The sequence below is a fragment of the Trichoplusia ni genome, chromosome 14 (genome assembly GCF_003590095.1).
Source record: "Trichoplusia ni isolate ovarian cell line Hi5 chromosome 14, tn1, whole genome shotgun sequence".
NCBI lineage: Eukaryota > Metazoa > Arthropoda > Insecta > Lepidoptera > Noctuidae > Trichoplusia > Trichoplusia ni.
Genome location: NC_039491.1, coordinates 428,783 through 455,998, shown reverse-complemented (window position 1 = coordinate 455,998; position 27,216 = coordinate 428,783). Strand labels below are relative to the sequence as shown.

General features: G+C 34.1%; 2 protein-coding genes across 2 annotated transcripts in view; both read right to left on the bottom strand.

Annotated features, from left to right (window-relative positions):
• LOC113500588 (protein artichoke-like) lies at positions 1-21,752 on the bottom strand. Its single transcript, XM_026881443.1, has 5 exons — positions 21,132-21,752; positions 5,611-5,823; positions 2,418-5,540; positions 2,045-2,337; positions 1-1,701 (listed from the first exon to the last, which is right to left on the bottom strand). Exons 2-5 carry the CDS (start codon positions 5,759-5,761, stop codon positions 1,138-1,140), a joined length of 4,131 nt encoding a protein of 1,376 aa, XP_026737244.1. The 5' UTR covers positions 5,762-5,823; positions 21,132-21,752; the 3' UTR covers positions 1-1,137.
• Positions 21,258-27,216, bottom strand: part of LOC113500795 — a 27,389-nt gene continuing 21,430 nt past the window's right edge. Inside the window, exon 2 of the mRNA XM_026881695.1 lies at positions 21,258-21,410. Within this exon, the coding sequence (XP_026737496.1) occupies positions 21,258-21,410 (153 nt within the window). The remainder of the gene's footprint in view (positions 21,411-27,216) is intronic.

Below are 27,216 nucleotides of genomic sequence, written 5' to 3'. Positions count from 1 at the left end.
TTTATAATAATGTTTTCAAAGTTTTATTACCAATTCTACAGTCTTTATGCTAGTTTCAAATGTGTTGCGATGAATTCAAAACAGATATAACAGAAGTTTGTAGTTACTTTGTACACTAAGTAGAGTCAGATTCTTTTATAAGTCCATTAAATCTATTGGTACATTACCTAATAATTACGAATACTTAAAGATGTCTGGGTACAAATACATCGTAAAAGACCTTTTAATTTTCTCTATAACTGTTTATCTTTATATCTAACTTTAACTCATAGAATTTATTTATACACATTATTATTTAAAATTTATTCTAACACTTATAATCTAGGTCTATTATAGTAATCACAATATAAATTATTATTTTTCCAAATGAAAAGAACGTTAAACGTTTTTGTTTGGAACTGATAAGTTTGTTTTATCGCTTCAATCGTTGGTATTTAGATAACATCTGGCTAAATTCAAATGACCTTTACAATACTTTACATTTTATGAAAATGTTAGTATTCTTCTGAATTAGATAAACGTTGTATATAATTTCATTTTGTTTTTTTTTTCAAATTAATACGTTTTAGTAAACACTCATACCATAAAAGCAGACAACTTGATCTTACTAATTACAACCGATGACAATGAGGCGAGCAAAACTTGACACATTAAAATTATATTTCCCACATACACATATTTACAATTGTTCACGATCTCATAACGTTACAAATGTCATTTACAAATAATCCCTACCTAGGCCTTACGCTTGTACGAGTATATGGAATACAAAAAACGAGAATGGTTACGTTAGATTACATACACGGGCCAACGGCTGTCAAAACACGTGAAAATAACAAAAGTTTATGACCGAACGTAATTTATAATGAGAAAAAATCGCTATAACTTTGTCTGACGTGACGTACAAAATAATATATTGTAAGAAATAAGTACCCTGATGATGTAAAACTTTTTCGATTATCACACATTTTCGTTATTGATAGCTCGTAGTTGTAATAATTCATTCCGGTCTACCAAAGTTGGTAGAGTCTCAGGCAAAGGTATGGAACATTCCCAGTGTAGCGTCTCACGAGGGTATCAATGTGGGAAAAATCGACTACCTTATCAATTTCAGACTTGAACACAATGTGAGGACACTCAGTCACGGACTTTTGTTTTATCCGTAATAGTATTAATGTCCATGTCAGTAGTCTGGACTTCTACGCCAGTAGTATTAAAGTTATCATACGATATATACTGGGGGGCTTGCTGCACTTCAGCTTTGACGATGACCTGTCGCTTCTTAGTCTTAATGTAACCTAACCCGGAAACTATCACGACGAACACTATAAACCCGATACAACAGCCCACAACCAAACTTAGTCTCCTTGTTAGAATATCAGCAATGTCCATGTACGTATTTGAGAATGGACTCTCCATCGCAGCGCCAAAGATTTCTATCGTACCGACGCTGGTACATTTGCTATTCAAAGAATCGTTCATGAGAGGTCGGAGGTGGTTGAAAATTTGTTCATCTCCGTACAGATTCATGGCCGTATTATCAGGTGAAAGAGCTATCCGGGCATCGGGCACTGAAAACCCTGTAGATGTCATCGCTCCGAAGTTACCAACTGCAATTACACAAACTGTGTAACGAGATCCCGGTGTCAAATGGTTCAGTCTTGTTGATCTGGCCGTCGCATTAACTAATTTCCCCCTTATCTGTAACAAAAGAATGGAGCTTATAAATCCAAATCTACTCAAATTTCATCTACTTAAAACTTTAAAAGTATATTTATTTGCACGGGAGAGATTTAAATGGCTTCACAGCATAGTCGAACATGTAGAGGCGAAATACATAAATATTTTTTATAGTCCATTGAAGTGATACACAGCCTTTATATTCAAATGTTTGCTGTAACCGTGGCCGTGCAAATTTTATTCCACACGTTACTCAAAATATATCCTTTTAGTAACGCACAGGTGTGAGTGTTTTACATGAAACTATCGTTACCTCGTCCTAATGTATGTAATTCATTATTAAATTTACATAAACCTCACTCACCGTGATTGGGTGGTCTTCACTAAAATAAGCTACTTGATATGCATTCAAACCAGTTAAATTGCGACTCTGCCAAGAGACGATGATCGAATGTGTTTGAATATCTTGTATTGCGATACGGATAACTGTCGGTATATCGCAAAGTTTCTGTGATGGTAATTCGATAAAGCTATAACCGTGGAGGTCTTCCGGGTGTTCGCAGCGCAAGTTACGACTCCCTTTGATGATTATTTTGTAATGTTCTTTCATCCATCGCCAAACTTCTTGAGTTTCGCAATTGCACGTCAATGGGTTTTCTGAAAATAATATTTTGTAAGATTATTGGAATTTAAACCGACGCTACGATATCACAAAGTGAAATTAAACCGTTTCTTACCATTGAAATGTATAGTTTTGATTTGCGTTTCTAAAACATTGAGCATTTTCATTTGTATTATTTCAAAGTAGTTTCGGCTCAAATCTAGAAACGATAACTTATTTAAGTTTCTAAAGGCGTCTGCAGATATGGCTGATAACCAGTTACCGCTCAGATAGAGTTCTGTCAGGCTCTGGAGTCCTCGGAACACGTCTCTGTTGATTCTAGTGATGTGGTTTAATGAAATGTCTAACTTCTGAAGACTTTGCAAGTCTGATGTGAAATCTTCCAGTTCTCTGATAATGTTCTGAGAGATGTTTAATGTACGTGCAGAATACAATCCCTGGAGCCGTTCCCTCGGGATGTTTTCCAGCTTATTCTGACTCAGATCGAGTTTTTCCAAATTATGTAGCTTAGAGAAAGCTCCTGGTGATAGACGAATAATCGAGTTTTGGGATAACGTCAACCTCTTTAGTGAAGGGAAATTTTCAAAGTCCTTACTAGTAATGATGGTTAAGTTTGTATTTGTCACAACTAACTCCTCCAAAAGTGGAAACAATTTTGATGGATATGTTTGTAGTAATTGCACTAGAGGATTTGCAGACATGTTCAGAGTTGTTAGTGCTGCTAGGACAGCTTCAGACAAGCCGTTGCTAGGTATGTATGTAAAGAGGTTATGGGAGAGGTCAATCTCCTTGAGGCCAACAGAATGTTGAAAAAAGTTCGGTGGAAGAGCTGTTAACATATTGTTACTTAAATTCAAAGTTGCCAAATTTTTAAGTGATGGTGAATTGAAACCGTTTAGCATGGATATTTTGTTGTTACATAAGCTTAATGTCCTTAAATTTTGTAAACCAATGAACTTAAAAAAGTCAATACTGTGCAGCTGATTAGAACATAAATCTAAAATTTCTAAAGACGTAACATTAAACAAAGCATGATGAGGAAACTCTGTAAAATTGTTTCCTTTTAAATTGAGCTCAAGCAGTATTGTCGTGTAGGCAAACACGTCTTTGTGTAAATCTCGTAAATTGTTGAATGCCAAATTGATTCTTAACAAATTCTGATTTTTTATGAAAGTTGTCGGCGGCAGTTGTGATATATTCGATAGTTCTAAGGACAAAGTTTGCAAGGAAGGTAAATGGGCGAATGTTTTATTTTCCAACAAGGTGAAGTTGTTTTCCGATATTATGAGGGATTTCAGTCCGGGTATTTGTATCTGGATTATGTCTTCCCAAGTCAAGTCATTACTGTTTATCTCTAGATCACTCAGATTTGGTAAGTTTTTCAAAGACTCTACTTTTATATTCGCTATAGAATTTCTATTAAGTCGTAGCTGCTTGATAGGCAATGAGGATATATCAAAGTTAAACAAAACGATGTCATTCTTTGACAAATCTAAAATTTTTAACTTAGTTAAAAACTGAAAGGTATTTTCAGTAACTTGATTAATTAGATTATTCTGTAGATACAGCTCTTCCAACGTTACAAGTTTATAAAATGTCTCGTTACTTAACTTTACAAGTTTATTGTTACTTAAATCTAAGAACTTAATTTTCCTTAAGTGCATAAAAGTTCTGTTCTCTATATGTACAATACTATTATTTTTTAGATACAGCCTTTGAATATTAAGCAAATCATTGAACAGATTAGATGTCAACATCTTTATATTGTTTTGGCTAAGCCACATGATTTGCACATTCAACTGCCCTCTAAGAGAGCTATTTTTCAACATTGATAAATAATTTGCACCAAGTTGTATAGAAACCAAAGACGAATTCCTATTAGGAAACACATCGCCAATAGTAGTTAAACGATTACCCTGCAAATTAATATGTTGAAGACTTTTAAGAGTAATAAATGCATGAGAGTCTATGGTTTGTACAAGATTGTTTTGCAAATGCAGTTCTAGAAGTCCTGGCAAGGGACTGAATACATTCCTTTTAATCTGACTTAACTTATTATTTTGCAAACGTATTTCTTTCAACTCATCGAGTTTCTCAAATATCAATTCATCTAATTCTGTAATTTCATTATTATCTAAGCTTAAAGTTACTAGTTTACGATTCATTTGAAATACACTACGAGGAAGTTTATTTAAAAAGTTTGTTCCCATATGTAGCTGTGTCAAATTTTGTAGAGACGAAAAGCAATTTGGATGTAACTTTTGTACCGCATTGTGTTCTAAATTAAGAACTGTCAGTCCAAAGGCATTCTCAAATGCGTCATCAGATATCTCCAAAATATTGTTTTCGGATAGAAATATTTCGGAGAGGTTCTGCAAATTTGAAAAAACACCATTTATGTGATGAAGGTGGTTGTGACTCAGATCTATTGTGCGAATGTTTCGATTCCTTTTAAATACATTTTTGGCGAGTGACGTTATTTTGTTGCGACTTAAGTCCACGGTTTCTAATTTCTCTAATGAGTAGAACGCTTCCTCGTCGATGTGCTGAATCCGATTACTAAAAAATATTAATGTTTTTATTTTTGGCATACAGCGAAACCAATTCCTTTCAATTTTAGTAAAGTCGTTTGAGTTCAGATCCAACGACAGCAAATTCGGTACTGTGGCGTTTATATCGTCAGGTATTGAGTTTATTTTATTCCACGCAAGCCGCAGGTTATTGAGTTTGTTCAATTTTCCCAAAGACTTCAAAGGAAAAACAGTAAGAAAATTTTCACTTATGTCGAGTTCAATCAAAGATTCTTCTAAGTTGTTAAATGCATTTTCCGATATATCGGCTATTTTATTTCCCTTCAGATTGATTTTCTTCAACTTAAGGTTTCTGAAAGTGTTTGCTTGAACATCTTTGATGTCGTTGAGCTGTAAATCAAGTGCCTCAATGTTGTAAAGTTCCAAGAATGATTCATGCGGAATTTTGCTTAATTTACTGGAAATTATGCTCAAAGACCCTAACGAGTCACGTAGAGATGTAAAAGCGTTAGAGCTTATTTTGTTTATTTCCGACTGTGATATCTGTAGATTGGTTATTTTGATTTTCGGTGGAAAAATGTCAGACTTGAGTTCCGTCGTTGATATTTCTAAATCATAAATCGATAGCGATTGGATGGTTCCTCTTATCTTGGACAGCACATTTTTCACTACCCCGGGGGTAGCGCTGGGGCACTCCAAAAATAATCCTGTAAGATACAAGTCTTTAATGGCAGGATAAATCCGAAGACATGTTCTACTGAATCAAACCGTACTTACCTTCTTTAAAGTTATAACATGGACAAATTGGGTTCTCTGCTAAACTTGGACATTGAGAATGTTCTTCTCCTTGTAGTATGGGTATGTGGATAATGATTAGAAATGCATATACGCCGCATTTCAGGCGAGACAGAAGAGTGATAACGCCCATGGTGTAGCGACGTCATTTCAATAGCATCGTGCATTCAGAATCCAGATGATGTGATGGTCGTCCTGTGAACAAAATAAAATATTAATAAATTGTTTGAGACATATATGCAGAACCAATAATCTACAAAATTATAGGTCCTGCATATTTGATACGCAGGTCCTGCATATGTTATACGAAGATATTTTTTTTTATTGCAAATGAAAGAAATATACGGATGTTACCGTCGCAGACAGAATAAACTTCTCTGAAATGAGATTAGATTTTGATTCCTCGAAATTTATCTTTGGCGATCTATTCTTAACTAGAGAGGTATAAATAGATATGCCAGGTTCAAGATTGTTTTGAGATAAAATATATTATTGAGCTAATTTAATAATAAACATTATTATTATATTTATTGTGTTCGAAATATTAATTGAACTATTCTTTTGCGATTAAAGTTACTACTTTAAGCACTAAAAAACATTTTGGTAAAAATAAAATGATATTTATCAGCTGTACCAGAATTTTCAAATTAATTCTAAAGGTAATATTCGAAACCTGAGAAAGGAGCCAATCTAAATTCTCGAGGAAAGCGTTCTCGATTCCCTATTTCAAAAGAAGTTTTTATAGGAACTACATCAAAAATCGATTTCGTATAACGTTTACTTTAGACAAAGCGTCCCTTTGGGGCACTGAAAAATAATAAAGAACGAAATTACCTTGGCAGCTTAACTTTCCTCAAAGCCGATAACTTTGGCAAAAGAAAATATCTAATAATATGGTTTTATATACTTTCACCTCTGAGGGTTTAAAACCGTTTCTAATATTCAATGTTTTACAAAAATACAATCGGAAAACACGATCGGGATTTAAGGCCTTTCGTAATTCAGGACGCTGTTACGAAAGTTTTTAGCACATATTATTATCCGAATGCAGCTTTAACGAGTACAGCGTAGAAGATAAACGTACAATGACGTCACGCCGGGTCACTGACACCAATTATACATTTGTAAGCATCCCAGCTATTTACTTGTATTTGTCTCTTTGCGCTTTTTTCGTTCTACTGTATAAAATAGGGCAGCGAAATTAAACATGGTGGCTGTTAATTAAAAGATAAAATGAGATTAAGTCATTTGTAACGTCGGCGCAATGAATCTGGTAGTCGCGACTTTGAATTAATGTAACAGCAGTCTGATAGAAGTTTCCGAGCCCATTCATCATGCGATTATTCTGAAATCACAAAATGATTACGCTAAATGCCCGCGCAGCGAGCGATTCATCATTGCTAATATTGCATAATTAAATTTTATCGGCCATATTTCCCTGATTACTATGTAAGTTAGGAGTATTGTGTAAAAACAGTAGCAGGAGTCGAGTCACCCATTATTCGTTCGGGTCGTTCTGTCAGCAAATTAAGAGCGCCAAATAGTTTTGGCTTCGTTTTAGCTTAGCTACAGCGGAGCATTTTACGTAACAAATTGTTCCCTACTTATAGAAAACTGCTGTTTATGTATTTTTGTCCTGTTTTACTTTGGACTGGTGACAGATTGCGAAGCGTCTGCAAAAGCAATTGTAGCGAACTGCAGGAGACATTTGATTAGTGAGCATGCATTTTGTAGATAGCAGTTTATTTTTCTCATAAATATAAGTTCTGTAACAGTTTTGTGACTCTATTACAGTCTGGGCGAAATGTTTTCTGAGAAGTTTAGATCATTAGTTGTGGGTAGAATGCGGAATCTGTAATTGGATTTCATTACGGAAAAAGATGAAACGTTTGACGCTGTGTATGTTTATTACGGCGACTTCCGCATTTCTAATGAACGACTTGATTCGCGTAATGAAAGTTCCATTTCGAAAATAGATATAAATTATGGTAAGTTAATAATTATTTGCAACGTTTTATGATGAAATTTATTAATATTATTTGAAAATGACGAATTGAAAATCTTTTGCGTCGTATATGATTTATTCGCCGAAAACATAAATAAACTAACACATTTTTATCCAGTATCGAATTCCCTTTATTAAACTACGAATTCAACGTTAAAATAAAATCAATAGTTCACATTACCTTTAAACATAATTGAACAAAAATTATGATAAATAAAACTCATTAAATCACCCGTTTTATCTTGATTTAAAATTATGGGGTCCTAAATATTACCGTGTTACGGCTTTGTGTAATTATATTTATTGCCCTCAAGGATTAATTGTTGAATATTTTGCTTTTATGATCATTTTACCGACGTTCTGGTAAATAGATTAACGAATGCTGTAAAAATGAATGAAATATGCCTTCATTTTTGAGGATTTATTATATTTTTGGTTGGATTGTCAGGGCCCGAGCTTCTAGTGCTTTTTAAAATATTAGTACCGTAATTTTAATCCATGCATGATTTATCTGGATTACGAAATCGAATTATATAAAATTCCGGAAAAGCTGCAAATTAAAACAAAAGGACTGAAAACAAAAGAATTACAAATATTCCTAATTTTCAATAAAAAAACTAATATTTAAAGTGAGAACAAAAAAATAATAATTAGTGCTATACTCCGAAAATATTTATAGAAAAACGTTTAAAAGTAGGACTCAGTCGTTTAACAAACAAATTCTCATAAAATAATAAATACGTACTAATAAAATACAGCGGACAACTATTAAAAAACAAAATAAGTTCCATTGCACAGCTGCAATGAAAACAATTACAGTGCACACAGATTGTCAAGTGTTTTAAAAACAAAACGGAGATATCAAGCGGTTCTAATTCCACACAAATTGCTATACTTGAGCGAGGAATACTGTGCTCGGGAAATTGGCTGGCAATCTATTTATTTCAATGTAGAGAATTCTCATGTAACCTTAAATAAATCACACAGTTACTTTAAAGGTTTAACAACAGGCAGGGAAGTACTTTTACAATATTTTTTACGACCTCCGTGGTCGAGTGGCGTACGCACCGGTTTCAAGGTGTCGCTAGCTCTGAGGTTCCAGGTTCGATCCCCGGTCGGGTTAATGTAAAAATTCTCATTTTCTACATTGTCTCGGGTCTGGGTGTTTGTGGTACCTTCGTTGTATCTGAATTCCAGAACACAAGTGCTTTAGCAACTTAGTTTGGGTTCAGAATAATGTAGATATGTGATGTTGTCCACATTTTATTTATTTATCTTTAAACGTTTAAGCTAAAACAACACGTAAGAAAAAAAAATGATATAAATAACCTATTTGATAGGATATAACTGAAACACGAAAAAAAAAGTACTACTACAACTATACCAATAGCCGAATTGTATAGGTCACCACGACAAACCCCCTGTGTGTGACGTGTCACCGGTTCGATCCCCGAGAAGAATTTTTGTGATCTACGAATGCTTGACCTGACGCGGGTGTCTTTGTGCGTCGCGCTGTGTGGGTTTGGCGTGGTGCCCTCAACCACTCTGGTGAGCTGTTTTACTGAGCATGTGGATGTTGTCTGTATGTAAAACAAACACAGCTATTAAGAACCTGGTCTACGTATTATAATTCAAAACTGTGAATACATTCTATCATACACCAAGCCAACAGCCTATAAGACCATGCTAGTATGACTCACAGAAGCTATACAAACACACCGTTTATTTCAAAGAAGTCATCAGCTCTCCGCTTTTAGCCTAAAGGTGGTCAAGGATATTCAATAACTGGAACCTCCCTTTGCTGCCTGTCATTATTTCGAACGGAGTGTAATGGCTTTGGATGGGTTCAGGTATATCGACGTCCATCTAAATGGCTGACACAAACAGAAGGATGAGAAATAGAAGCATGTTCAGGGGCCTAGCATCATGGTAGAGGATTGTATAAAGATATTATTATTGCTCTTGTTGAAAAGAGATGACACTCTACGCTGTGTATTGCTCTGTCCCGCTTCCACAAAGAGAATACTCAATACTCAATACGTTTATTGCATTCCACAATGTGAACTTAGGTGGTAGGTATACAAGATACATTAGTTTTAGAGCATTGTTGGCCCTGTCGGGCATAACAAAAATAAGAATTTGGAGGAACGTTTTTAACGTTACTTTAAGACGATCTGTCCTTTCGGTATAGTAAAAAAGTTTGTCTCTGTTTTGATTCGTTTGTCTATCTCATATGTTTCTAAGATTCGTGTAGTGCTGGCTAATAATATTTATGAATATCCAAAAGTATGCTGCCTAAGTCACATAAAGTACACATTATTACACTATATTTGAAAGTGATTACATTCACCGTCATACTACCCGCCGAACAACGTAAACACTCGAGGTATTGAACTAATATTATTTGTCTTGCGCTAGTCAACACGTATTAGTGTCTAACTTCCCTGAATCTTGGAAACGCTATCGATAATGCAGTTCTTGTGGCAAAGTTCTGGTTACATTCTACCCTGCTTGTTGCTAACTTTGCTATTTAGACGCATTTTTAAGTAATTTAATTCTGCTTTAAAATTTTGGGAGATGAAGTATTTTTTTTTCAATTTAATTTGCGGTTTAGTGAGCATAATTCAATTCAATCTTCAAACTAATAATATTTTTACAGTATCAATAAAATCTAATTTCAGATTGCGGCACTGAAGGATTCTGTAATTAACTAAAGAAAAATAAATTGGAACGAAGAATTGGATACCCATCGAATTTAGGAAGTACCAACCAATCTTTGTTATACCAAAATTTTTGTTTATGTCATTAAATGGTCTTATAACGGCAGTGGGCCTATAAGTATATCTAAATCTGTGAAAACTTCAACTGCCTAGCTATCACGCTATGACATACAGCCTGGTGACAGACAGGCAGACAGATGAACAGACAATTGGACAACCAGTGGCGCTTCAATAGGGTTCCGTTTTTACCCTTTGGGCGTTGAACCCTAAAAATACCGTGTCTTATTACATATCAAATCAGAAAATAGGTCATAGGACTCTCATAGAGGACGCGACATGTTCGCTATCTCAGAAATAAAAGACGGTAAAAGGATTGCATCGAGGTATTGGCAGAGTATTGGTTACATATCTGGCTGTTACGTGGTTGGCAATCCTTTTCAGACGACAACCTTTTTGGTCATTAGGAAGCCATGTTTTGAAGGTAGCCTGGGAATCGGCCAGGATTTCGTTTTGATTGAGCAGGGCTTAGAGAATACTGTAATAAACAATACTACGTGATATTTTTACCTCTTTAAATTTATTTAGTTGAGATTGAGGTTTATAATACAATCATGACAAGATTATATTAGTATTGCTGATATTTTTTGAAGTAGTTTTTTGGAAAAAAAATAAAATTATTAAATAATGATAATGAAAAATATGAACAAAATGACGATGATGAATTTGCTTCGCGTCATATCATTAGTCAGTAAAACAATATGAAGATAGATGCCCTAAAACTCAAGAAAACAAATGCGAATATGTCTTACAAAAGTTTTCAAGACATTTAAATCTAAATCCACAACGCAATTTCACATCGTCTATACCTAGAACCAACCACCCAGTCCTATCATAAAGTATTTGTTTAACAAACAGATACACGTTAATAAACAATTATGATTTGATACAAAACAAACGTAAATATTGAGTTACAGTTGAAGCAGCATTAGGTTCAAATAAGAACTTGTATTTGTTTACAGTGCTTCCGTTTGTACAGATATAACTCGGAATCTGTTGACTCTAGTTTTGTAAATGTTATTTATTGTTTTGTAAACATTCATGTAAAGGTATGACAGTGGAATATTCTGTGCTTACTATGCCTATAGGTGCATATAGATAGTAACGATTCGAATAAACGTGCTGATTGTTTTGGTTTGAGTATATTAATGTGACTGTATATTAAAGTTGGACAGAAAATAAGGAGCTTCTTGCTGGTTTAATACTTTTTATTTTTTTTATGGTTAATGAATAATGGCTGGTGTCAGAGTTTGCAACGTCATGCAACGAAAATGAATGAAAAACTTTAAATGATTGGTTTTTTTTCACATTCTATTTTTATACACTATTTATTAGCTAACGGATGGACGGCGTCGTCGTGGGCGACCTAGGAAGCGGTGGCGAGACGACCTTAACGCTTACCGCGCAGGCTGGTTCCATGAGGCCCAAAATAGAGAATCGTGGAAGGATTTGGGGGAGGCCTTTGCCCAGCAGTGGGACACGGTAGGCTAGAGAAAAAAAATCTATTAGCTTCGAATGAAGTCATAGAGTGACCACCTCTTTAAATAACGCAAAAAATCTTCACACAGTTATTAAGTTTGTGTCGCTAGCACTATTGCCTTGATTCTTAACGAATTAACTATTCTCATGAATAGGTATGGTAATTGGAGAAAATATTATACATACACATCATAAAATCGTATTAAAGTGAAATTAGTACTATCAATATTTTTAAACAATAAATTGTTTCGTGTTCTGCAATGATGAGTTCTGTTCCTAAACGATAATCTCAGAAATAGATCAGCTTGCACACACGTCTTTGTGAATGATACTTAAATGTTTGGGTAACTTTTCGCAATTAAAGGACTAAATTCTATACTGCAGAAGTACTTAAAAAAAAGAAAAGAACGACTATTAACCAAAAATGCTGGATTAAGTCACTTTTCAGATGAAGCCTTGAGCACAATTAGTAGATGTATAATCAATATCCAACCTCGAAATTCAAACTAGGACCACTCAAACTTATCTACTGAAACAACAGTGAGTGGTCTATAATTAGACTGGTATGAATATGAGAGTCATGATCGATTTACACTGTGAAGGCCAAACACCTTAGCCAAAGTGTTGGAGAAGACATACAAATGTCGAAAGTTTAATTTACGGCTCCAGTAATGGCTTCCTATATTTAGATAGATAATTTTAACTCTTTATTTTTAATGGTATAATATCATGCTTATTGGGGGATACTGTATTGTTATTTTATGTAAGGCTAATTTAAGGAGTTTCATATAGGTACGAAAGGTTAAATGGACCGTTACTTAAGCTCCGCTGTCGTCATGTCTATCCGTATGTTACCAGTCTACATCTCATGAACTGTAATAACTAGACAGCAAAAAAAAATTATGGCAGATTACTTTACGTTACCACTATAATGACAAAAAATCAAAATAAATCTTAAAATGTTATCTTATAACGCAACTACTAATTGTTTAAATTATTATATAACTACGGAACCGCAAATAAAGCGAAGTGGGAAGAAACGTATAGAATAATAAAAACAACATTGTGTTATCCAAACAAGATAAATCTAGCATTTATATTATTGTAAGATTTGATAGCCGAGCAGAAATATAAATAAGATTATTTTGATTGATTTATTGAATACAGTAAGGCGTTGCGAAAACAGTCTGGCAAATAAAGGATGCTAGTTTTAGATGTTACGATCTAGGGTTTCTATCAAATAAATCATCTTTAGGAATACATCGTCATAGTCCAGCCTTTTCCTCACAATGTTGGGGTCGGCTACTAGTCTAACCGGTTTCAGCTTAGTACCATTGTTTTACAAGGAGCGACTGCCTATCTGACCTCCTCAAGTGCAGTTACAGCTTAGCCACGAGGGCTGTTGTTTTCATAAATGAATAAAGGAGGGTTATGTAAAATGAAAAATAAAATATGTTGCTTATGCAAAATCCAAAATCACACAAATATTTTTTTTTCAGTCTTCCATAAGACATAATGTACGGTAATAAGCAGGGACCGGACAACCCCACTTTAGAGTTAAGCCGTTTGACAGGGTAACCCGTACACGGGGTAACTCATATCGCAGTGTTACCTTTTGTTCGAGTTACATCCTCGAAACCCAGCGAAATGGTTAACACCTTCATTATGGTAACCACGTGAAGGGGTTAACCCCTTCAATAACTTAACCCTTTGAAGTGGTTACCTTCACGAAAGGCTTTTATTCGTGTTACCCTGAATTACCCACTAAACTTGAGCTGCATACTTGCACCCTAGCGGCCCCTCATTGCTTTACTAAGACTACAGCTTATTTTCTTCTATCGCCGACGCGTCGCGCCGCGACTCGCGCCTCTCGGACAAACTACCTACGCGCGAAACGTCATATAGGTAACTAGCTGTTGCCCGCGACTTCGTCCGCGTGGTTAGAAGATATAAGTTAGGAATTTTTGAACGAAAGCCCTCGAAGATTAATATTTTTCCCCGTATTTGCCACATTTTCCATTAAATCTTCGCTCCTATTAGTTGCAGCGTAATTTTATATAGGTACCTAGCCTAAAACCTTCCTCGATTATTGGTCTATTGAACACAAAATGAGATCAAATTTTTTAGATGAAATTATTTATAATAATTTTAAAAAAAATCGAATACAAGTTTTTTTTCATTTTTTGCATTTTCTGAGAAGATTTGACGGGTGAATTTTCGATTGAAAATTAGAGTGTTTTTTTATATTAATTCAAAATAAGGTGAAAAAATAAATATTTTTAATCAAATAAATTACAGCGTATTTGGGACACAAAAAAGTAAGTTTTCACCAAATTTCGTTACAAAAATAAATTTTTGTAAAAGATAAAAATAAAAAACCATAATCTTGGTTTTTTAGATTTTTCACATAAATTTTGAGGTTATGTGAAAAAAATGTAAACACAAAAGTTTTAGATCTTTTTCTTTTAGAACTTTGCCATTTGACTTTTTTCGATACGAATTTTAGTTTTGCCGGAAATCGATAAAAACCGTTTTTTACTCTTCAAACGTCACTCCCACCCCCTTCCCGACCTCAGATCACCCGTAAATTATTTTTCCTTTCATTTTTATAATATTCCCCTCCTTTTCTAATGGGTTTCATCCTACTATTTTATTTTTGGTTTTAAAAATTATCGACCCTGGTCTACAAGTATAGACACGAAAAATATATATCACAACGTTTGAAAAGTGCGACAAGCAAAATTAAACTGTAAGATCATATCCACAATGATTTTTATTCCATGTTTACAAGTCGCTCGGTAAATGCAACAATGGCGCCGCTGGGCGGTAAGATGTCACGTGCGCTCGTGGTTATACTATTTTCAAACTAATGTCTATGATAAAGAGTGCATATTGCATTGTCTTAGGTTGGAGTGGGTTACCCTGTTACAGTGTTACAGGGTAGTAAAGGGTAACCTGTTCGGAACAGGGTTACAGTAATCCGTTCGAAGGTGTAACATATGTCATAGGGTTTTTTCTTGAAGCGCTTAAAAAAACCCCTTCAAAAACCCTTTTAATGAGTACCCGGCCGGTCCCTGGTAATAAGTCACCGAATTGAATCGAACAGACAAATCGTCCTTGCAATCTTTCTTAATAGTTGCAATGACGGGTCCATGTGGTCACAATAGTACCGACTAGTCCCATGAAAAGATGATTACGTTGACTAACGACCGGTCCCTTGGAGACCAAGGCTGGTAATCTACTGGCAAATGTACGCCAATTAATTGTCTCCCAAATTAACGCCGAAATCATTTCTGACTCCCAGAGGGGTGGTCTTAGATCATTTGACGTTCTGCTGCGTTCTTTGTTTTGGTTGTTGATGAAGTGTCATTTGTAAGAAGATAATTTGTCAATGTGATTGAGATTTTTAAGTGTGGAATTGGATTGATTACTTAAGTGATGTTTTTGTTCAATGCGTTAAATTGCAAGTTTGAACTCTTTTTTTCATTGATTATTAATAGGTACCTACCCAGTTACTTTAAAAACCAAAATTCGTCTTATTTATAGCTATAACAGGCGTTGTGTAACCTCCATTTTGATTTTACTGTCACATTTCATGAAAAAGTTATAGTTCATACAGCCTCAAGACAATCAGCCGGGCAGACAGCGAAGCATTAGTAAAAAAGGTTCCGTTTGTACCATTTCTGTAAGGAACCCTAAAAATAGGGCCTCGGAATTTGCATTTTAGCGGCATACAAGGTGTACTCGTATCTAGAATGCTAAATTGCTTGTCCTGTATAAAGTCTAAAACTCCCATTATAAACGTTATCAGCAAAAATAAACATAAAACAAACCTAATAGCTTCTAAAAATAAATAAGAGTTACAGCAACGTTACCCTTTTCCCGGTAAAAAGCTCACATTCTGTTTGGCGGCAACCCCAAACCGTTACAAAAGAACTTGGAAAGGTTCAAGCGAAAACTGAGACAAAAAGAAAAATGTAAACAAAAAAAATAAAAATATGCTCAAGTACACGTTACATTGTTTCATTATACATTGCTTTTTACTTAACTTGGCTATTGTTTTGAATTTAGATTGAATTCGAATTGACATTGTTTATTTTTAAATTCAATTCTTTGTTTTTCGCACTGGCAGCTTTCGTCTCGATTACGTCTTATTAAATTCTCTTGAAGTTTGAAGGTTGGCAAACTCTGTCGTATACCAGTTCACGATGAGTGTATACTTTAATTGTTAATAATATAATGTAAACTGTCTCTTTTTATTTTTTTCAAAAGATTTCAAAAATTAGGAGGTCCTCAATTTGTCAGTATTTTCTGTTTTTTCTTTGTTCAGTATATCGCTATGCAAGAGCCGATGTTTTTAATTATGTTTATCATCTAATCATCACCTTAGCTGTATTATTTTATGATATCGGTTGGAGTTCTTAAATTATATATTTATTAAAAGACGAACATTATCATCATTGTACAGACAAATAATTTATTAATTTGAATGTAAATCGATTTAAATGTTAAATAAATCTCTGAATTAATTAACAAGAATGTAGGTACTCACAAAGCTTTAATTAATATGCCACAAAATACCAAATAGTAGTTCCACCTAACCTCAATAATACAATTAAAATTGTGAACGTAATTAAATGTAAAGACATTCTTCATTACAATTATGCAACCACTTATACAGCACCAACAGTTTTATGAAGCAGGTTTTTGTATTATTCAGATTGTTCTGATTTCCAACTGTAATGCAAAAAAAACATGAATCTACATATAGGTATATTACTTATATTTAATGAAAATCAGATGGTCAACATTATATTGAAATTGAAAAACATACGCGATCCCAACTGGTTATCAAAAAAATCTATTAAAACGCTATTCTTTGAAATTCATTCATGTTCATAGCCTATTCTATAGTGTTTGTTTGTAAATTTCCCATACAATATTAGCATGAAGCTGAAAATGAACGTTTTATTCAACCTATAGACCTTTTAATTGAGAGATTTACCTCTAATTGTGACTACTACAGTGCACAGCGTAACAATGGTTTGTACCTTCCTTGCTCGCTAATCAATTGCAGCACGAAAATTCCCCCGGGTTGAGGGAATTTGTTCGTTAGTGAGCTGGTCTGGTATTACGGGTTTAACTGTTTTTGTTTAGTATTTGTACTATAGAACCCGTTATGCCCAGAGGATAGGCAGAACATAGAGCTTGTAAGCTATGTAGTTAGGGTAGATTTGTTTTATTCACCTTTAGATTAAGGCTTTGACTCTTTGATAGCTTCATAGATAATAATAGATTTTATAATGAACACAAACATAGAAAGTATTATCAATATACATATCATCAAACTTCAGAAAAATTAAATCCGTACATTTAATTTTTTTTTATATTTATGAAGTCTACTAAAATATACCGGAGCCAAAAATTGTACTTTAATAATTGTAACTGTTGTCAGTTAAATTCAATTTTTACGCAGGTGATCATTGCTCAACTTTACAGTTCATTATGGACATTGTCGGGCACAGAAAAAGTAGGAGAGAGGAGCTATGCTTTGCTATGTCTCTCTGCCTATGCGTCTGTTCATTTATTTTTGAGATTCGCGGCTTATTTGATATATGTATATTCAACAACTACTATAATTTATCATGTGTGTCTTGTACTTCCACGACTAAACAACTCAACCGAAATTGATAAATTTGGTATCTACTATAATAAAGGGATTGTGGTGGAAAGGTATTAATATAGGTCTATTACAAAAAAGATTCACAATTCAATCCATAATAAACGAAAATCAATACTTTGAAGCGTTACTTAAGTTTCGTTTCATCTTAAATCAAGAATATGCCTAAATTTTTTTAAAGCATCAGATTTTATTTATAGTGCCAGACAGCCTCACGAAAAACTCTAGATTTATTACAATATACCTACATTTTGTGGGACAATTATAAAAGATCAAAATTGGTATGCTTTATCATACACCATAATTAATTTTACGCATGTCTACAATATTTTTTATCTCAAGTATCAAATTACATTATAATTGGAAGTGATATTAATAAAAAAAGTTGTATTTTATATTGAACAATTTAATTACTTAAATTCATAAGCAGAATATGATTTTTCTTTGTCATTATTGTAAAGAATTTTTAATAAGTGTCATAAGAAGATTAATGGGCTTTGTTTGTCAAGTAGAATAGATGTAATCGTATTTTTCCAACAATATGTAGATTAAAAATTTTCATTTAAGAAGTGTCTCTTAAGTGTGATTTTAAAATGGAAATAACAAACCGATATTTTCATTACTTTGAAAATATTTTTGCTCCGGATTTTGTTCCGCCGAGTAATTTACAAAAATTTAAGGTAAATCTTTATTTCAAGTGTATTTATCAGGTTCGACTGATTAGTTGCGGACTCAACCGGAGTCCTTAATCATGAGCTGACGTGGCGGTTGCGAGTCATACTGACCAACGCATCCAAGAACTAGTCGAAATTTTCAAGATACATACGGGTAAATTAAATATTGTATCATTTCTTGAATTTACCTCACCAATTCTACTACAAAATTACTAGCTGAGATTAAATAATAAATTACATATTAGATACTCTACATAAACCATTACAAAGTCCATACTCTTTTATTTATATAGGTACATCATATAAACCAGCTCCAAGTTCTTTTCCCAGAATCCCACAAAAGGCACAATCACGCCTACATTACATTACTTAAAGCTATTCGGTAATAATATTACTATTTGTGATAAAAGGGACCTTGTCCATTTGAGTTCTTCTCAAAGGTCCAGCTATTGTCGAACTAGTTAAGGGCACTACAGGATAAACCTTAACAAAATATGTATGTATATAAAGGTCTATGTAGAAAATGTTGATAGTCTCTGCTATTTCCAGTCGTAAAAAAGTTTCCTCAATTTTTTGTACTAATATTCTAGCTTACCCGAAATAGAGTTTAATGTTATTATTTAACGAAATGTTGAAGTACGAAGAAAATGATGATTATGTGGGCGTTGTTGGGAAATGCTTTATAAATACGAAACTAGCTGTTGCCGCGACTTCGTACGCGCGGCTATGAAGATACAACTTAGAAATTTAAAAATCGGATTAATAGTCTGAATGTTCACGTATTTTCGCCCCGTTTTTGTAACATATTTCATAATTTCTCTGTTCCTTTTAATCATAGCGTTAGTTATATATTATATTCTATAGCCTACCTCTGTCAATGGGATTTCTAACGATGAAAGAATGTTTTACATGGGGCCGGTAGTTCCAGAGATTAGCGCGATCAAGCAAACCAACAATTTCTTCCCCTTTATAGTATTAGTAAAGATTCTTAGGCAAATTCACTGATTTAGAAATAACCAGAATAATCATTAACTGACACATTTATAAAAATAACAATAGTAAGCAAGATACTATGAAAGGCATCCTCTATCTTTCCTCTTAGATAAAATGTCGTTAAACTCAGAAATTAAAGGTTTTTTTCATACTGGACCGTTGGACTAGCACTTTATTTAATTTGACATTCATGATTTTTTATTTAATTTAACAGAATGTTTTAATCAAATTGGTATTTAAGGTTGAATTTATACTATGTTTAGTTATCATTTACAATTCTGACCACTGGTTAATTATTTTTGGTTTTATTTTTACCGCATATGCTACAAAAATGTTTAGTATTTACTCAGTACTAGTTTTAAGTAGAGTACGAATGAAGCAGGGATAGAAAGTCAACAGTATCACAACAGAAATGTCGCCACCAAATCACTCGGCCAGCTAAACCCGTTGTAATCTAAGAACCTTCAATAACTTACAGCCGAAAATACTCGGGCGGGGGTATGTAACTCGAGTGGAATAATAAACAGCTGTAATAACGACAGATTGCGGTGACATGCCCGTTAAATGAATTGTTTTGACGTGCGGGGTCGTACGGAACCCCCGTCAATGACTTCACTGGAAATTCACGGATGTCACCCTGATATTCAACCTCCATACTTTCATTTAAGAGCTCATAATTTCATTGAAGTGGAATCCTGCGGAATAATGTCGGGAATTTTTCAAGTGATACTAATTGACCGCTTTTTGTTTGCAGCCCACGGTTAATTGGTATTCGCTCCAAAAAAAGACATAAAACTAAATGGCACATAAAACCGTTTCCCCGGATTAGAGCGACACACCTAATTGGTGTTATTTCGACATAGAGATCAAAGCGAAAATGAAACCTAAATCAATTATAAAGAAAAAACTCGGTGAATGCTGGTTAGTAATAGAAATTAATTTCCTCAATGAGAGCATGCTCGAAACAGATTTTTCACAGGTTTCAGAGCACTCCGCTTCGGGCTAACAAATGGTACTTATCTGTCACTCTCGAGATACGGGCGCGACGAGTGTCGGGTGTCAAAGCTCGTCATCCAACTACACCCTCAGTGACATTACACGGTACACCTATAGAGCGCACCGCCATCTGCTATTTACACTTTTGAACTTTACGACGATTTATTTTAGACATACTGCGGTGGCTCTGTAAGGAATCACGACACGCAAACCGGTACATTATGTCATATTCGGAGTAGCGTTTTGTGTGGAGCGACCGTTTTTTGTTTTATTTTAGTCCGTTTTGTGGAGCTGTTAATTGTCGAGGAGGAACAAAGGAACAAGCCCAGTTGTTGTTTTCAATCGAAGCAGAAAGTAGGGACCTTTTATGTTATATGCTAATGAAAAGAAAATAAAAATATATTTTTAATCTTAAATTTTCAATTGAATATTTTACAGAAGACTTCCATATTCTTTTATTTTCTACATAACTGTCATCTACATAGACATTAGAATACTTAATTTCTTTGACTATAAAAATTAAATCTGAAGGATTTTCTACTTAATTAATATTTCGTTCAGGAAAAAACGCCCAATAAAATTGTTAGAGTTAGAAAGTATTTCAATTTAAGTTAATATAAGGAAAAGTAAAATTCCGGGATTTCAATTCAATCAACCCAAAAGTTAATGTCTACGGATATCGATTGCGAGAAAGTTTTGTTAAATAGCGGATGAAAAGTTTGCCTTCGCCGACCTACACTGAATGGACGACAGCTCGAGGATTCATTACCGTTCATGAACAGGTAACTAACTTTGATGAGCGAGATTAAATTTTAATTCACTAAATCACAAGTTTTAATTAATAAAATTACTAAAGACAGATACCGAAATTAGCTAGCAAACAAAAACGAGGAACTCACCTCTCAAAAGTTTCAAACTTTCAAGTTATCTCAATATCCATTTCCAAATGATTTTCGAAGCACAAATATTTGAAAGTCACACAAAATTCCGGTTACGCAATCAAGCAATCAAATCAGCAACTTCGGTTAACACACTGTATGGATGCGATACGAGTTCGCCACGATCGGGATGCAAGTGGCGCTGCGGATGGGAGCGTCCACCGCGTGCCCTCTCCCGATGCCGACTGGAGCTGGCATCTCGACGGAGTCTGCGTAATAGGACGGTATCCCTACAGATTGCTATATGAGAATAAACGCTAATAAATTACGAACATCGTATACGCGTAACGCGAAGCATACTCTTGATTGGTTTGAAGTCACCCGCTAATGTGTAAGACATGCTAGCTTTACGTTTTATTCAACTTGTAACGTTTTTCTTAAGGTCGAGTTTTATAAATGATTCTGTATCGTTTAGCTATTTGGAGCCGCGGAGATATCTTCAGAAGTTTTTATAGTACGTTAGTAGTTTTGAAGTTGCTTTTGCGGTGTAGAATGTGAAGTTATTTTTAGTTTTCGATTTGTTATTTCTAAGATGAGTATCTACGATTTCTTAAACGTGACTTTTACTGTTCTGTTTTCTGTACGAAGAGCTTTCGCTATGATTCGGTGGGGTCAAACATAATTGCATGGACATGGGAACTGGTTAACTCGTCAATGAATAAATTGCTGCAAACGAAGGTCAATGCCTTTATAGTCAAAAGGACTTTAATACATTTTAATATATAAATCGGTGTTGATTTTTAATGTGATTTAATTACCTGTTACAGGACAGGAATTCGATTGTAATTTAATATTTATTTATTTTTTCATGATTCCAATAAAACAGCTCAAGATTAAAAAAAACGAATATAAATGTACTTTTTATTTATACAGTCTAAGCAACTCGTATTTCAATTGTCTCGTTCCCACGTTTTGCACCGGACAGGCTACAAGTTGATCAAGAAGGCTTCATATGTGAACGGAAGAAGAAAAAGCCCGCTAACTGCGTGTATTGTGGTCGCTTTGGAGACGAGGACTGACCACAATCCTCTTTAGAGACAACTTAGATCAACGAGGTGTTTTAAGAAATATAATTACTAAGGGAGCTTGCTTGCACTAAAGATGTTCATTTAAAGCCACTTAATGTTAGTAAATGTTCTTCTAAGTCATTTTAGTTTTATTAGAGAAATATATTTGTATGCAAATGAGCTAATTTAAAATAGTTTTGAATGATTGTGTTTGGTGTTTTATAACATTTTTTTTTAGTGCGGTGTAGTATTTTTAGGTTAATTTAAGTATTGCGCGCTTCCTTTCCTTGCTTCAGTTTTGACAGTTGGGATATCGGCCGAACCCGCGTGATACGAAGATGTCACTGAGCTGTCATCAGTTTCCTCTTGATCATGGTTTCTGCAAATCAGTCAAAAAATCGAGAAATTGTTCTAGAATAGTATTCTTTAAATACGTTTTAATACCTTTGCCGGTCAAACCAGTTTTTTTATCGTAGTACTTAAGCTCAGTATGAGTAATATTCAATTTAAAAAAAATCAAATATTATGTAACGATGATTTTATAAGATTAATCAATCCTTCCAGTTTCTTGAAATAATAACTTTAAAGTTCGTTCGTATTATGAAAAAAATATAAAAGCAAATCTTCATAGAGAAAAATCAAATAACACACATCGCCTTCACCTCATTGTCAAAAAGTTTCCTTAAAAACCCCAAGGTGAAATTGATATGGAAAAATAACCTACACGTCACGACCCGCGACGGTCACATTCGAGACCAAACAAGTTACTATAACAGATTTATAGGACACTAACCAAGCAATCCTTTCATACATCGTATTGGTATTCTGAGTAATCGATGTTTTGAACGTAACTTGCTTTGAAGTTTCTTTATACATTTTTATTATGCCTGGATAAAGTGTCCGTTTGTGTACTGAGTTATCAAAAGCTTTTCAACTGATTGGTATTCGGTGGCCGTCAGACAGGGTCAACAGGGTGTCAAAATACATGCGTCTTCAGAACCCTGAAAGTACATTGTTGGAGGATAAGTCGGGAGCGTGGGGTTGGCTACTTTATTTTATCTTGATACTTTCTTGTTTTTTTTGGGTTCTGTACACAAAAGGTAAAAATGGAGACCTATTACTAACGCTCCGCTGAATGCCCGACTGTTAGTTTGGTTGTCACCTGAATGAATCCTATGTAACGTGATAGACAGATATTTGAAATTTTTTGATTATGCATTTCTGTTGTTCTCTAAATAAATTAATCTAGGTTAAGTAACGTGCGATCATAAATGTGTCGGATGTCCAAATTCTTTGCAAATTTGTTTTCTTCAGCATTTATGGAAAGAACCCTCAGTGTCGTGAGTGTAAGTCGCACTTATCCGTTTTTCTTTTTGTCTTATACTTTGGAGTTTATTTATGGTATTGGAGCAGTAAAATTTGTTGACTTTGTTGGTAATCATGTTTGTTTCATATTTTATAAATTTAAGTATTGAAAAATATCTGAATATGTACATAAGTAGGTATGTTTATCACGTATTTATTAATCGTATCTACGCGAAAATATAATATGATGACTGCGCGTTTAGCTGAGTGATATGTCACCACGCCGAACGCGTAATGTGTCGCGGGTTCGATCCAAGCGTTATACAACTATTTGTGTGATCTACGAATGTTTGTCCTGAGTCTAGGTTGTGTGGCATGAGAATAGATTTTTTTCTCAAAAAAAGCCCTGCGAAACAAGGATTGATTTAATAAGTGCGGGATTAAACTAAAAAGTGGCGTTAGATCTAAAACTGAATTTCCGGCACATGATTTAGTACTCCGGATGGTACCAAAACTAGTTAGGCGATCCCGATAATAATGTAAGTAAGTAAACCGACCTAAAACAAATATAAATCTGCCTCACATAAGTCACTATTTCTGATAGCCATAAACATTTATTTGAAAAGTATTAAGATATTGCTGAAAAAAAAATAATAACAATGCCAGCTTCATCGCAAGCAAATCTATCACAACAGTACAACACAATATAAAAACAACAACACATACATAATAATAACATAGCAACAAAAACCACAACTTACATTCCTAATGTTAATTAAAAGCCGGAATAACTTCTTATGAATGAGATCGCGTTTTCAACAAACAGTCGGGTTCGTGTTTTTGTTTCATCTATTCTATTTCCATAATGCAAAACGGGTTATTTGCGTAGCTCTTCCGGCCAGTGAGCGGGCAAGCGTCAGTCGACACTGGCAAACAAGAAACTTTCTTTTATCACGTCACAGAATTCGATTTGACTGAGCTAAGGGGTTGAAATTTAAAAAATAGTTTCTTTGTAGTCATTTTTGGAATTTAATATGAAGTAGAAGTTTTTATTCGTTTTTTTTTAATTATTTACATTATAATCAGATACAATTTTCAGTAGATATAATTGGATTTTAAAGACTTTTTATGAATTTTGTAAATTATGGCAACTAGTTTTTAAAATAGTTTTTTTTTTATAGTTATGACGAACAATTTGAATCATATTTTTTTAGACCAGCATGCTTACATCAAGAAATATTTGGTTCTGTTACTGATTTTGAGTAGTGACTTATTGTTTATCGGTGTCGTCAGATGTCGATCGATCGTAATTCTAACTCGTGCTTTTGCACGAAGTATAACAAATTTTGGGCTTCAGAGTATAAAATCGATATCTATCAATTCGTTTAAAACAGAAGTCGATTATAGGTATCGAGAGTAAGCCTAAAATACTCAAGCACGCTAACATCGTCGGTGACCTAGGGTCGACAACTTACAAACGAAAACGCACAAAAATAATGAAAAAATAGAACTGTACATATATTCTTACCTTAGCTTATATCTAGTGACAAAAATATTTCATTAATGTTATGCGATGTATGGAAGATTCCTGTAAGAAGAAAATGAAAATAGAACTATCTATAACCGCATTCGACTACAAATTAACAAAACAAATAACATACAAATAAACCGTAACCGGCAACATACTCGCACGTATTGGGCACCTAACTAAACGGAAACTGTTCATTATTCAGTTTATTATCAAACGAATAATCGTGCAATGTGCCGTGCAGTTAATAGTTGAAAATGTTGTTTCAATTGTGCTCTGGACTTCAAAATCGGTTAGAACTGGATGGGGAGTATTTTGTGACCACTGGTGTCTTTATAGGATGAGCATCAAATAAAATAAATGTAAAACTATACATTTTAATTTTTACAAAAAAAAACTATGCTGTATTGATGAAACTGTGATTATAACAGTTTTGAAAAAATATAACTCTTGAAAATAAAGTCCAGGCTTACCTATGTAACTAAATCTAAACTATCTAGGAATCCTATTAAATAAATACCTTCTAAAATTATCTTATAGTACCCCATTGAAGTACCCCTTTAAGTCAGAAAATATGCCCAGTAACATTATCCAGCGGGTATAACCGAACCTCCTTTTTGGACTCAGTTAAAAACCTAAATAAAAACGTACACAAAATAACATATTTGCCAATGCAATTGAATACAAATTATCTTAATACAAATATCAAGACAAGCAGTCCCCAGTCTGTCGTTCTCGCAGTAAAAGTACCAAAATTAATTCCATAACACGAGAACGTTTAATCCTAAGCCAGAGATGTACAAGAACAATCAACGTTAATTATTAATATCATGCAAACGAAGCAGTCACAGGTGGCTCTGAACAATTAGAGTCGTGCACTCGGAGACTGGGAAACTTTCATAATTTCGCTTTAAAAAACTCCTTCGAGAAGATATTGTTGGAGATTGAAGATTTGTCTGCGTAGCTGTCTTTTGATGAATGTTTTCGGTACGTTGAGTTGATTGCTCATTGTTTTTATGATAAATAATAATAATTTATAATTTATGAAAGAATCTACATTTAAGTTTTAATTTTGATCTGTAATCTAGGTCTAGTCTAATTTAGTTGCATTGATTGACTAGTCTAGTTGCATTTTTTTTGCCGTGAAATAAATCCGCATACATATAAGTAATTAACGTTAAAATACACAAATTATTTTCACATTGAACCATAAATGATAAATCACTTACAGTCAAACCGATCAACTGGTTTTATAGGAAATTGTTATATGACAAATGACAACTGACAACTAGAAACTATACATTAGCATATAAAAAAAAACCATAACCGGTAAGAACAAAACACTTCCCAACTATTAAGAACCATTTTTTATTAATAAACACCATTTATCAACACACATAACGAACTATCCAAAACAAAACACAATCTCTCAAGCACCATTACCGCATCCCAAATTGAAAGTATTCGAACCTACTTCAGCATAGCATCGCAATAAACGTGTCATTTCCTGTTTAAAAACTCGTACAGCAAGTTATATACAACGGTAGGCTGACTTCAACCACACACAGTAAAAATAACCGGCAGATTACATCTAAAAATAGACCACCTCATTTCCTAACGGGAAGACGCGCCTGTAAAAAGGGACTTACAAATTATAACGAGTACTGGCACGCAAAAACATGTAAACTGGGCACTCGCTGTCAAAAGTGTAATTAAGAAGATTTTTTTGGATAGTATATTTTGTAAATTGTGTGTTTACATTTAGCTAAGTCTTGTTATTAATTTCTGGACAATTTTTCTGGAAGAATTCCCTTCGATGTGAGTACCTTCACCTTTAAAATTATATGTCCAGCTTTAACAAAAGTCTTGTGTAAAAAACACAAGTACTTGCAGTGTAAACAGCCACAAAAAATAAACGAGAAGGTACCTTAAAATCTACTGTTTTTACATATATAAAAGCTAAAGTATCCCAGAGCGACAACTTAAAATCTCCGTCCTTATTAAACGCCAACATTTTTTCTTAAAAAAAAGATTAAAAAATAAGCAACAACCTCGCCAGGTTGCACAAATGCACACGTGCAAAGCAGGTGTTCGCAAAATCTTATTAAACTTATTCAATGAAGCAGAGAAGTACCCCATTGTATGCGGTAAAGGCCATTCACGTATACACCTTACTTCTTACACAAGTTTTTGTACTTCGTTAGTT